The sequence below is a fragment of the Teleopsis dalmanni genome, chromosome 2 (genome assembly GCF_002237135.1).
Source record: "Teleopsis dalmanni isolate 2A chromosome 2, ASM223713v2, whole genome shotgun sequence".
NCBI classification, from domain to species: domain Eukaryota; kingdom Metazoa; phylum Arthropoda; class Insecta; order Diptera; family Diopsidae; genus Teleopsis; species Teleopsis dalmanni.
Genome location: NC_051847.1, coordinates 224586163 through 224600492, shown reverse-complemented (window position 1 = coordinate 224600492; position 14330 = coordinate 224586163). Strand labels below are relative to the sequence as shown.

Genomic DNA, 14330 nt, shown 5'->3' with positions numbered 1-14330 from the left:
TCAGGATTAATTGACAAATTTAAACTCTTGCCACAGAAGAATGATTGAAGTAAGTTTTGTACTTTCGGTATACGAGTAGATCCACCAACTAATACAATATCATGAATTTGATTCTTATCCATTTTTGCATCTGTCAACGCTTTTTCTACTGGTTGCAATGTGTTGCGGAATAAATCTGCACAGAGCTCTTCAAAGCGTGCTCGACTTATTTTCGTATAGAAATCAATACCCTCAAATAATGCATCAATTTCGATTGTTGCTTCAGTACTAGAGGATAAAGTACGTTTGGCACGTTCAGCAGCTGTTCGCAGACGACGAAGTGCTCTTGGATTTGAGCGCAAATCCTTTTTGTATTTACGCTTAAATTCATCAGTCAAATAATTCACCAATCTGTTGTCGAAATCTTCACCACCCAAATGTGTATCACCAGCCGTAGATCGCACTTCGAACAGAGATCCTTCATCAATTGTCAAAATCGAAACATCGAATGTACCGCCACCTAAATCAAATATTAAAACGTTCCGTTCGCCCTTCAAGTTCTTGTCTAGCCCATACGCCAATGCAGCAGCTGTCGGTTCATTTATTATACGTAACACATTAAGACCAGCTATTGCACCAGCATCTTTTGTCGCTTGACGCTGCGAATCATTAAAATAGGCAGGTACTGTGATGACTGCATCTTTCACTGTTGTACCAAGATATGCTTCAGCTGTTTCTTTCATTTTAGTTAACACCATTGAGCTTATCTCTTCGGGTGCAAATCTCTTCTGTTCGCCTTTGAATTCGACGTTAATTTTTGGTTTACCACTGTCGTTTACCACTTTAAATGGCCAATGTTTCATATCTTCTTGTATTTTCTGGTCATCATATTTGCGGCCAATCAATCGTTTAGCGTCGAATACTGTATTCTTTGGATTCATTGCCACTTGGTTCTTAGCGGCGTCACCAATCAATCGCTCAGAATCTGTGAACGCAACATAGCTGGGTGTTGTACGATTGCCCTGGTCATTAGCGATGATTTCAACTTTTCCGTGCTGGAATACACCGACACATGAGTATGTTGTTCCCAAATCAATTCCAATTGCTGACATTTTCTTTCTTTATATGTATTCTTGTTTATTGATATTTGATAGTAATTTTTCAATTTAAAATTTTTAATTCAATTCAATTTAAGTTTTAATATATATTGCTTATATATTGCTTTGAATAGTTTTCTTTCTTTTTAAACTTTGCACAAAAACTTTCTGACTTCTCCTCTTCTCAGTCAATCTTTTCACTTCAAATGTTTTGTATAAACTGATGCTCTTCGAATTTTCACCGCCTTTTATACAAAAATCTACATTTCAGAGAAGTATCTAGATACTCTTTCAAGAAACTTACAGAATATTCGGGAACCAAATGTTCAAGATACGCGACCAATAAATGAAGAGTTTAAGAGAAAGACAAATTTAAAGAGTTCAGTGTATGCACACATTTTACCAGCTGCACAATAGTGAATATTAGCTTAGTATAATTGTGTGTGTAACGTGACAAACACAAGCACTCTCTTAAAATATTATAAAGGGAATATTAGAGTGCATTAGAGAACTTATTTATATAAAATATGTAAATGTGTGTGAATATGTTTTTCTGCATTGCCTCTAGAAATTTCCAAACAAACGTTATGAATGAAATGGTTTTATTATCGCTGTATATTGACCCGCTACGTCACAGCAACTTCTAGAATTGCCATTGAATTGCTACGACCAGAGACGCACAGCTTTGTACCAACAGTACTACGGTACTACGAAACTACGGCACTACGGCACTACGCTACGACGGTACTTGTGAAGAGAAAATTTTCATTTATAATAACAAATAACAAATAAAAATAACAAATTTCAATTTGTTGTCAATATATGCAAATTCATTTATCAATTCATTTTTGCTTATTTTTCAATCTACGACAAACAGACAAGCTTTCGCATATTGACGTAGGTTAGTAATAAACGGTAATTGTGTTTGACGATAAAAGAAAGCAAAATACTTCTTCATTCTCCTATTTTATATCATAGAAAAGGTACAGCGATACGATTTTGATTGATACGATCTATGTTAAGATCTATGTTTGAAACTAACTAAAATAAATAAATAATTTATCAGTTACCAGCTATCAGCTACCAGGTACGAGCTACGAGCTATCTGTATATCTGCAGCTATTGTAAAATTTCTACTCCACTTGCTCTGACATTGAGTACAAATCCTTAGCGATCTAATGGCATTAATATTAATATTACTTTTTTTATAGTAGATCTAAATGCTGAAAAAACGAAATGTCTTATCCTGATTTAGAAATATACGAGAATGTACAGTCCATCATTTATTTGTTGTATACCAGCTGTTGTAGAATCTCTCTTGTAGTATTAAACTTCAAAGTTGAGAAGGGAGCGCACTCAAAACCCACTGACCATAGACTGATCAGTTTGTGATAATTTCTGTTAAAAATGCAGGACAAATTTCTTATCATCCACATCAAGAATACAATTAGTATTACTCTACTCTTTAGCATACTTATACTAAAAGCAAGTCTGTGGAAAGAGCACTTTTTCTATAAATTTTTTGTCTTCAAAGATTATAATTTTGTGGATATCGACTGTGCCTTTACTACTGTATACTTAACGCTATCACAAATTCCCTCTTAAATCTTAAGCGAGATGCAAGTCTGGTCAAAATTTTTAAGATACTACTTATTTCAACCCAATATAATCACCTCAGGTATCAAAACTACACTTGGCACATCTGTAATAGCTGTTCCTATACAGCTGTTATTGAACAGGATAAATTCTGAGTAGGAAGGACAGCTGTAGTACAAATTATTCGATCCTTAGTTTACGTCCCTACGAAAGCTCTTTTTACATCACTTCATTGATTACCATCCAAGTTTCTGATAAAATAATAAACTGGCTAAAGTGGAAATTAAACTAAATATATGTGGTTGGCTATGAAAGTTTGGATATATCAAGTTATTTTTCAGATCAGGAAATCCTCTTGGCCTAAATTGAAGAAATTCGCATCAGTATGCAAAACAAACTCAGTACTACGTTACTCTCTTCTTAATTCGTTTTAATGATCAAACGGCACTAACACATCTATGAAGAATGACAGTTACTGGACGTACACCCGACGACTCTTGAAAACTATCTGTAATCTCTTTGTACTATATTCTTAACCAAACGTAACCTTACTTAAGTTGAAAAGGCTTTGATAAATTTAGGAAAATAAATTATTCATTTCGTCACGGTGGAAAAGTAAAGTCAGTTGCGTTTTAAAATATTACAGTACTGTCAATATATGTATTTACTGAGGCGGTAGATAATAAAAAAATTAGATTATTTTTGTTTTTCATAAATTTTATGAACAATACACAGATTAGCGATGTATTCTATCTTAAACGGAATACATCGAATCCGGATGTGCTAAATATTTAGTTCAGCCAAATTTCCAACTGAGATATGTCATTGTAAAAGTAATAAGACTTATTTTTAATCTTATAGAATATGCCATGCAAGTAGTCACAACATAACATATGCTGTACGCACTGACTTTAAGTGAAGTATGGCAGACTTTTCAAAAGGATTGCTTTCTCACATACCAAAGTTGAGTCGAAACACTTCGTAATCTCAAGCTATACCGAGATGTGAAACTGAAAACGTATATTCGTTTGAATTCCAAACTTAAATAACTATCATGTAAAGAATCTTTCATCCATATAATGAAAATAATAGCATATCAAATGGTTGGAACGTTGATGATACTTTAGGATAGAAGCAAAATACACCTCAAAACAAAAACAAAAACAAAAACAAGAGATAATTCAAAAAATCAGTAGATCAGTAGTGCGCAGTTGAAATAGAACTGAGAAAGATGACCAAATTGATGGCACGACTTATCTGAAGGTACGAATAAATTAGTGATATAAAAAATTTGATAGATTAGGATAGGTAAAATACCAAAAAATCAGAAACATATTTATATTTTTCTCAAAACTTTTATTTATTTCTATTTGTAATTAGTAAGCAAAAATGAAAATCAAGTATCTTCCCAATCAAGTTAAGTAAATAAAACAAATAAATTCATTTTAATTTAAAAATTTTAGACTTTATTTTAAACTAAATATTGTACTTAAAGTTAACTTACACTTAGTTAACAAACTTATTTATTAAATAAATATTTAAACTAGAACACAGTCTTTAAGTAATACAATTTCATCGATAGATCAAATTAACATATACATCTACATCTAAAAATAAGTTTTCACTAAATTACAATATTTACAATTTAAAGTTTACAATTTACAATTTACAAATCTTTGGAATTTAGTCAACTTCTTCAACAGTTGGACCTCTGTAGTTGCCACCACCAAAACCTCCGGCTTGTTGACCGCAACTGGTTGGTTCTGTGCCTGGTTTGCCCTTGCCCTGTTGGTGCATCTTTGTCATAATCGGACTACAAATTTTAGTTAATTCCTCCATTCTATATTCATATTCTTCTTTCTCAGCTGTGGTGTTGTTATCGAGCCATTTTATGGTTTCATTGCATTTCTCAACCACATTATTCTTATCCGATTGATCTAATTTATCAGCAGCATCATCTATGGCCTGTTTAACATTAAATACATAAGTTTCAAGTTGATTTCGTGCGGCGATTCGCTGTCTCGCTTTTTCATCTTCTTCGGCATACTTCTCAGCTTCATTTACCATTCGATCAATTTCACTTTGCGACAAACGACCCTTATCATTTTTGATGGTTATGTTCTTTACGTTACCAGTACTCATCTCTTTTGCTGCAACATTTAAGATGCCATTTGCATCCAAATCGAAGGTGACATCAATTTTAGGAACTCCACGAGGAGCTGGTGGTATGCCAGTTAAATTGAATGTTCCAAGAAGATTGTTATCTTTTGTCATGACTCGTTCACCTTCAAATACTTGAATAGTGACTGCAGGTTGGTTATCAGCATAAGTGGTGAATGTTTTTGTTTGTTTACATGGAATGCGACTATTACGTTCTATTAACTTTGTCATAACACCACCAGCAGTTTCAATACCCAACGAAAGCGGAGCAACGTCAACTAGTAGTACATCTTGTATTTGACTGCTCTTATCTCCACTCAGTATGGCTGCTTGAATAGCTGCACCATAAGCGACAGCTTCGTCAGGATTAATTGACAAATTTAAACTCTTGCCACAGAAGAATGATTGAAGTAAGTTTTGTACTTTCGGTATACGAGTAGATCCACCAACTAATACAATATCATGAATTTGATTCTTATCCATTTTTGCATCTGTCAACGCTTTTTCTACTGGTTGCAATGTGTTGCGGAATAAATCTGCACAGAGCTCTTCAAAGCGTGCTCGACTTATTTTCGTATAGAAATCAATACCCTCAAATAATGCATCAATTTCGATTGTTGCTTCAGTACTAGAGGATAAAGTACGTTTGGCACGTTCAGCAGCTGTTCGCAGACGACGAAGTGCTCTTGGATTTGAGCGCAAATCCTTTTTGTATTTACGCTTAAATTCATCAGTCAAATAATTCACCAATCTGTTGTCGAAATCTTCACCACCCAAATGTGTATCACCAGCCGTAGATCGCACTTCGAACAGAGATCCTTCATCAATTGTCAAAATCGAAACATCGAATGTACCGCCACCTAAATCAAATATTAAAACGTTCCGTTCGCCCTTCAAGTTCTTGTCTAGCCCATACGCTAATGCAGCAGCTGTCGGTTCATTTATTATACGTAACACATTAAGACCAGCTATTGCACCAGCATCTTTTGTCGCTTGACGCTGCGAATCATTAAAATAGGCAGGTACTGTGATGACTGCATCTTTCACTGTTGTACCAAGATATGCTTCAGCTGTTTCTTTCATTTTAGTTAACACCATTGAGCTTATCTCTTCGGGTGCAAATCTCTTCTGTTCGCCTTTGAATTCGACGTTAATTTTTGGTTTACCACTGTCGTTCACCACTTTAAATGGCCAATGTTTCATATCTTCTTGTATTTTCTGGTCATCATATTTGCGGCCAATCAATCGTTTAGCGTCGAATACTGTATTCTTTGGATTCATTGCCACTTGGTTCTTAGCGGCGTCACCAATCAATCGCTCAGAATCTGTGAACGCAACATAGCTGGGTGTTGTACGATTGCCCTGGTCATTAGCGATGATTTCAACTTTTCCGTGCTGGAATACACCGACACATGAGTATGTTGTTCCCAAATCAATTCCAATTGCTGACATTTTCTTTCTTTATATGTATTCTTGTTTATTGATATTTGATAGTAATTTTTCAATTTAATATTTTTAATTCAATTCAATTCAATTTAAGTTTTAATATATATTGCTTATATATTGCTTTGAATAGTTTTCTTTCTTTTTAAACTTTGCACAAAAACTTTCTGACTTCTCCTCTTCTCAGTCAATCTTTTCACTTCAAATGTTTTGTATAAACTGATGCTCTTCGAATTTTCACCGCCTTTTATACAAAAATCTACATTTCAGAGAAGTATCTAGATACTCTTTCAAGAAACTTACAGAATATTCGGGAACCAAATGTTCAAGATACGCGACCAATAAATGAAGAGTTTAAGAGAAAGACAAATTTAAAGAGTTCAGTGTATGCACACATTTTACCAGCTGCACAATAGTGAATATTAGCTTAGTATAATTGTGTGTGTAACGTGACAAACACAAGCACTCTCTTAAAATATTATAAAGGGAACATTAGAGTGCATTAGAGAACTTATTTATATAAAATATGTAAATGTGTGTGAATATGTTTTTCTGCATTGCCTCTAGAAATTTCCAAACAAACGTTATGAATGAAATGGTTTTATTATCGCTGTATATTGACCCGCTACGTCACAGCAACTTCTAGAATTGCCATTGAATTGCTACGACCAGAGACGCACAGCTTTGTACCAACAGTACTACGGTACTACGAAACTACGGCACTACGGCACTACGCTACGACGGTACTTGTGAAGAGAAAATTTTCATTTATAATAACAAATAACAAATAAAAATAACAAATTTCAATTTGTTGTCAATATATGCAAATTCATTTATCAATTCATTTTTGCTTATTTTTCAATCTACGACAAACAGACAAGCTTTCGCATATTGACGTAGGTTAGTAATAAACGGTAATTGTGTTTGACGATAAAAGAAAGCAAAATACTTCTTCATTCTCCTATTTTATATCATAGAAAAGGTACAGCGATACGATTTTGATTGATACGATCTATGTTAAGATCTATGTTTGAAACTAACTAAAATAAATAAATAATTTATCAGTTACCAGCTATCAGCTACCAGGTACGAGCTACGAGCTATCTGTATATCTGCAGCTATTGTAAAATTTCTACTCCACTTGCTCTGACATTGAGTACAAATCCTTAGCGATCTAATGTCATTAATATTAATATTACTTTTTTATAGTAGATCTAAATGCTGAAAAAACGAAATGTCTTATCCTGATTTAGAAATATCGTCAAACACAATTACCGTTTATTACTAACCTACGTCAATATGCGAAAGCTTGTCTGTTTGTCGTAGATTGAAAAATAAGCAAAAATGAATTGATAAATGAATTTGCATATATTGACAACAAATTGAAATTTGTTATTTTTATTTGTTATTTGTTATTATAAATGAAAATTTTCTCTTCACAAGTACCGTCGTAGCGTAGTGCCGTAGTGCCGTAGTTTCGTAGTACCGTAGTACTGTTGGTACAAAGCTGTGCGTCTCTGGTCGTAGCAATTCAATGGCAATTCTAGAAGTTGCTGTGACGTAGCGGGTCAATATACAGCGATAATAAAACCATTTCATTCATAACGTTTGTTTGGAAATTTCTAGAGGCAATGCAGAAAAACATATTCACACACATTTACATATTTTATATAAATAAGTTCTCTAATGCACTCTAATGTTCCCTTTATAATACCCAGTAGAAAAAGTGGTCTTCGAAGACATTGTCTTCAAGACGGTCTTTGATACCGCGTCCGCATTTTCAAGCAAATTTGGAAAACAATTGCTCAAAACATGAATGTAAATACTCTTTCTTTGCTTTCTCTCTCATTTTTAGTGTTCATAGCAACGTATTTAAATTTTGCCTCAGATGACGCTATGTTTTATAAATGAAGTGACGCAATAATTTTGAAGTGTAGTGAAATAAATATTAAAAAATCAAAATAAATAAAGAAACAAAATCATTAAACTATGAAATATTAAAAAAAAGAAATTAAATCAAAACAAATTAAATATTGACTTAGTTCCTGGAAAATATATTGATATTAATATTGAAGACAATAATTCCAGTGAAAGTTGTTTAAGAAACAAAACAAAGGATGTTGAAAATAAAAAAACTAAAAACACTTGTGAAAAATTAGCTGTTATATTTAAAAAACACAGGATTAACACGCGTTGTGGTAATGATATTTTAGAACTCTTAAGATCAGAAGGTTTAATTGTACCAAAATTCTTTTCAACGCTTTTGAAAACATATAAAACTTCAACAATTGATGATAGCGAAATGCTATAAATTATTTTACATTAATTTTAGTTAATTTTAGATATGCTAAGTTATATTAAGTTAAATATTTAAATTAATTTTCATTATGTTTTCTTAGTTTTTAAGTTTTATTTAAGTTTAATTTATGTTTAATATCTTAATAAAATTTATAATTTACTTTTAAAACTTTTAAAAAAAAATAAATAAAAGTACAAAATACAACAATTTCTTTCTACTTATTTAAAGAGAAAATTGAAATTCATTTAAAATTTAAAGAGCGCAATAAAAGAGTAGAAATAAAAAAAGGATGAAAAAATTATATGAGCACTGCACTAAGAGCGCACAACTTTCTGTCGAATGCGTCCGTTATGCAAGACATGGTCTTCGAGACGGTCTTCGAGACATGTACGCAAAAATTCATTGAAGACATTTGGCTAATTTGTATGAAAGTGTCTTCGAAGACCGTCATACATTTGGATCGATCGGTCTTCATGTATGTATCCATGTCTTGAAGACGTCTTCGATGACGGATCGATCCGTTTTCTACTGGGTATTTTAAGAGAGTGCTTGTGTTTGTCACGTTACACACACAATTATACTAAGCTAATATTCACTATTGTGCAGCTGGTAAAATGTGTGCATACACTGAACTCTTTAAATTTGTGTTTAAATTTGTCTTTCTCTTAAACTCTTCATTTATTGGTCGCGTATCTTGAACATTTGGTTCCCGAATATTCTGTAAGTTTCTTGAAAGAGTATCTAGATACTTCTCTGAAATGTAGATTTTTGTATAAAAGGCGGTGAAAATTCGAAGAGCATCAGTAAACCCAATGGACATCACCACTCTTGCCGAGTACTCTACTCCACTGCCAAGATTGAAAGACTTGACGAATATCTTCTTTCACTTGCGCGCAGACATTTAACTCGTCGACACAATCTCCCCCCCAATATTCTCCGTGACGAGGATCTTCCTTCTGAGTTTCTTCAAGCCCTATTTTACAAGCCCTCTCAAGCACTTTCTCTCTACCTTGATGAAATGGTTCGTTCCCCTCAATCCATCCCGTTATACAACCGTGGATTTTACAATCCCCTACATCGTGTATACCGTTAATGGTCATCTTCACTCATTAGTTTGTTAGGATTTTCTCATCACCTTTAATTTCAACGCTCATGCGTTTTCACTCCTAGCTTAGAGGAATTTGTATACAAATATTAAGCTCCTATTTTCGGTCTCTCCTAATTCTGGAATGGGGTTGCATCTGCGGGTGCAATCTTCCACTTACATTCCAAAGAGGTGGTTTAGTGGGTTTAAGTCTCACACGGTGGCTTTTGATGCTTCCACCTACTGCAAAAAAAAAAAAAAAAAAAAAAAAAAGAGCATCAGTTTATACAAAACATTTGAAGTGAAAAGATTGACTGAGAAGAGGAGAAGTCAGAAAGTTTTTGTGCAAAGTTTAAAAAGAAAGAAAACTATTCAAAGCAATATATAAGCAATATATATTAAAACTTAAATTGAATTGAATTGAATTAAAAATATTAAATTGAAAAATTACTATCAAATATCAATAAACAAGAATACATATAAAGAAAGAAAATGTCAGCAATTGGAATTGATTTGGGAACAACATACTCATGTGTCGGTGTATTCCAGCACGGAAAAGTTGAAATCATCGCTAATGACCAGGGCAATCGTACAACACCCAGCTATGTTGCGTTCACAGATTCTGAGCGATTGATTGGTGACGCCGCTAAGAACCAAGTGGCAATGAATCCAAAGAATACAGTATTCGACGCTAAACGATTGATTGGCCGCAAATATGATGACCAGAAAATACAAGAAGATATGAAACATTGGCCATTTAAAGTGGTGAACGACAGTGGTAAACCAAAAATTAACGTCGAATTCAAAGGCGAACAGAAGAGATTTGCACCCGAAGAGATAAGCTCAATGGTGTTAACTAAAATGAAAGAAACAGCTGAAGCATATCTTGGTACAACAGTGAAAGATGCAGTCATCACAGTACCTGCCTATTTTAATGATTCGCAGCGTCAAGCGACAAAAGATGCTGGTGCAATAGCTGGTCTTAATGTGTTACGTATAATAAATGAACCGACAGCTGCTGCATTAGCGTATGGGCTAGACAAGAACTTGAAGGGCGAACGGAACGTTTTAATATTTGATTTAGGTGGCGGTACATTCGATGTTTCGATTTTGACAATTGATGAAGGATCTCTGTTCGAAGTGCGATCTACGGCTGGTGATACACATTTGGGTGGTGAAGATTTCGACAACAGATTGGTGAATTATTTGACTGATGAATTTAAGCGTAAATACAAAAAGGATTTGCGCTCAAATCCAAGAGCACTTCGTCGTCTGCGAACAGCTGCTGAACGTGCCAAACGTACTTTATCCTCTAGTACTGAAGCAACAATCGAAATTGATGCATTATTTGAGGGTATTGATTTCTATACGAAAATAAGTCGAGCACGCTTTGAAGAGCTCTGTGCAGATTTATTCCGCAACACATTGCAACCAGTAGAAAAAGCGTTGACAGATGCAAAAATGGATAAGAATCAAATTCATGATATTGTATTAGTTGGTGGATCTACTCGTATACCGAAAGTACAAAACTTACTTCAATCATTCTTCTGTGGCAAGAGTTTAAATTTGTCAATTAATCCTGATGAAGCTGTCGCTTATGGTGCAGCTATTCAAGCAGCCATACTGAGTGGAGATAAGAGCAGTCAAATACAAGATGTACTACTAGTTGACGTTGCTCCGCTTTCTTTAGGTATTGAAACTGCTGGTGGTGTTATGACAAAGTTAATAGAACGTAATAGTCGCATTCCATGTAAACAAACAAAAACATTCACCACTTATGCTGATAACCAACCTGCAGTCACTATTCAAGTATTTGAAGGTGAACGAGTCATGACAAAAGATAACAATCTTCTTGGAACATTCAATTTAACTGGCATACCACCAGCTCCTCGTGGAGTTCCTAAAATTGATGTCACCTTCGATTTGGATGCAAATGGCATCTTAAATGTTGCAGCAAAAGAGATGAGTACTGGTAACGTAAAGAACATAACCATCAAAAATGATAAGGGTCGTTTGTCGCAAAGTGAAATTGATCGAATGGTAAATGAAGCTGAGAAGTATGCCGAAGAAGATGAAAAAGCGAGACAGCGAATCGCCGCACGAAATCAACTTGAAACTTATGTATTTAATGTTAAACAGGCCATAGATGATGCTGCTGATAAATTAGATCAATCGGATAAGAATAATGTGGTTGAGAAATGCAATGAAACCATAAAATGGCTCGATAACAACACCACAGCTGAGAAAGAAGAATATGAATATAGAATGGAGGAATTAACTAAAATTTGTAGTCCGATTATGACAAAGATGCACCAACAGGGCAAGGGCAAACCAGGCACAGAACCAACCAGTTGCGGTCAACAAGCCGGAGGTTTTGGTGGTGGCAACTACAGAGGTCCAACTGTTGAAGAAGTTGACTAAATTCCAAAGATTTGTAAATTGTAAATTGTAAACTTTAAATTGTAAATATTGTAATTTAGTGAAAACTTATTTTTAGATGTAGATGTATATGTTAATTTGATCTATCGATGAAATTGTATTACTTAAAGACTGTGTTCTAGTTTAAATATTTATTTAATAAATAAGTTTGTTAACTAAGTGTAAGTTAACTTTAAGTACAATATTTAGTTTAAAATAAAGTCTAAAATTTTTAAATTAAAATGAATTTATTTGTTTTATTTACTTAACTTGATTGGGAAGATACTTGATTTTCATTTTTGCTTACTAATTACAAATAGAAATAAATAAAAGTTTTGAGAAAAATATAAATATGTTTCTGATTTTTTGGTATTTTACCTATCCTAATCTATCAAATTTTTTATATCACTAATTTATTCGTACCTTCAGATAAGTCGTGCCATCAATTTGGTCATCTTTCTCAGTTCTATTTCAACTGCGCACTACTGATCTACTGATTTTTTGAATTATCTCTTGTTTTTGTTTTTGTTTTTGTTTTGAGGTGTATTTTGCTTCTATCCTAAAGTATCATCAACGTTCCAACCATTTGATATGCTATTATTTTCATTATATGGATGAAAGATTCTTTACATGATAGTTATTTAAGTTTGGAATTCAAACGAATATACGTTTTCAGTTTCACATCTCGGTATAGCTTGAGATTACGAAGTGTTTCGACTCAACTTTGGTATGTGAGAAAGCAATCCTTTTGAAAAGTCTGCCATACTTCACTTAAAGTCAGTGCGTACAGCATATGTTATGTTGTGACTACTTGCGTGGCATATTCTATAAGATTAAAAATAAGTCTTATTACTTTTACAATGACATATCTCAGTTGGAAATTTGGCTGAACTAAATATTTAGCACATCCGGATTCGATGTATTCCGTTTAAGATAGAATACATCGCTAATCTGTGTATTGTTCATAAAATTTATGAAAAACAAAAATAATCTAATTTTTTTATTATCTACCGCCTCAGTAAATACATATATTGACAGTACTGTAATATTTTAAAACGCAACTGACTTTACTTTTCCACCGTGACGAAATGAATAATTTATTTTCCTAAATTTATCAAAGCCTTTTCAACTTAAGTAAGGTTACGTTTGGTTAAGAATATAGTACAAAGAGATTACAGATAGTTTTCAAGAGTCGTCGGGTGTACGTCCAGTAACTGTCATTCTTCATAGATGTGTTAGTGCCGTTTGATCATTAAAACGAATTAAGAAGAGAGTAACGTAGTACTGAGTTTGTTTTGCATACTGATGCGAATTTCTTCAATTTAGGCCAAGAGGATTTCCTGATCTGAAAAATAACTTGATATATCCAAACTTTCATAGCCAACCACATATATTTAGTTTAATTTCCACTTTAGCCAGTTTATTATTTTATCAGAAACTTGGATGGTAATCAATGAAGTGATGTAAAAAGAGCTTTCGTAGGGACGTAAACTAAGGATCGAATAATTTGTACTACAGCTGTCCTTCCTACTCAGAATTTATCCTGTTCAATAACAGCTGTATAGGAACAGCTATTACAGATGTGCCAAGTGTAGTTTTGATACCTGAGGTGATTATATTGGGTTGAAATAAGTAGTATCTTAAAAATTTTGACCAGACTTGCATCTCGCTTAAGATTTAAGAGGGAATTTGTGATAGCGTTAAGTATACAGTAGTAAAGGCACAGTCGATATCCACAAAATTATAATCTTTGAAGACAAAAAATTTATAGAAAAAGTGCTCTTTCCACAGACTTGCTTTTAGTATAAGTATGCTAAAGAGTAGAGTAATACTAATTGTATTCTTGATGTGGATGATAAGAAATTTGTCCTGCATTTTTAACAGAAATTATCACAAACTGATCAGTCTATGGTCAGTGGGTTTTGAGTGCGCTCCCTTCTCAACTTTGAAGTTTAATACTACAAGAGAGATTCTACAACAGCTGGTATACAACAAATAAATGATGGACTGTACATTCTCGTATATTTCTAAATCAGGATAAGACATTTCGTTTTTTCAGCATTTAGATCTACTATAAAAAAGTAATATTAATATTAATGACATTAGATCGCTAAGGATTTGTACTCAATGTCAGAGCAAGTGGAGTAGAAATTTTACAATAGCTGCAGATATACAGATAGCTCGTAGCTCGTACCTGGTAGCTGATAGCTGGTAACTGATAAATTATTTATTTATTTTAGTTAGTTTCAAACAT

At 33.5% G+C, this 14330-nt stretch overlaps 3 protein-coding genes across 3 annotated transcripts; 1 reads left to right on the top strand and 2 right to left on the bottom strand.

Moving 5' to 3' along the window:
• Positions 1-2: 2 nt before the first annotated feature.
• LOC119676844 (major heat shock 70 kDa protein Ab-like) lies at positions 3-1441 on the bottom strand (the record flags this gene model as incomplete). Its single annotated transcript, XM_038088102.1, has 1 exon — positions 3-1441. A coding segment is annotated over exon 1 (1089 nt), but the record flags the coding sequence as incomplete, so codon positions are not given.
• A 2743-nt stretch (positions 1442-4184) lies between these two features.
• LOC119685367 (major heat shock 70 kDa protein Ba-like) lies at positions 4185-6329 on the bottom strand. The gene has a single exon (XM_038099623.1). The coding sequence runs from the start codon at positions 6282-6284 to the stop codon at positions 4356-4358; it is 1929 nt and encodes a 642-aa protein (XP_037955551.1). The 5' UTR covers positions 6285-6329; the 3' UTR covers positions 4185-4355.
• Positions 6330-10142: 3813 nt separating this feature from the next.
• On the top strand, positions 10143-12255 carry LOC119685371 (major heat shock 70 kDa protein Ba-like). Its single transcript, XM_038099627.1, has one exon. The coding sequence runs from the start codon at positions 10151-10153 to the stop codon at positions 12077-12079; it is 1929 nt and encodes a 642-aa protein (XP_037955555.1). The 5' UTR covers positions 10143-10150; the 3' UTR covers positions 12080-12255.
• Positions 12256-14330: the final 2075 nt, after the last annotated feature.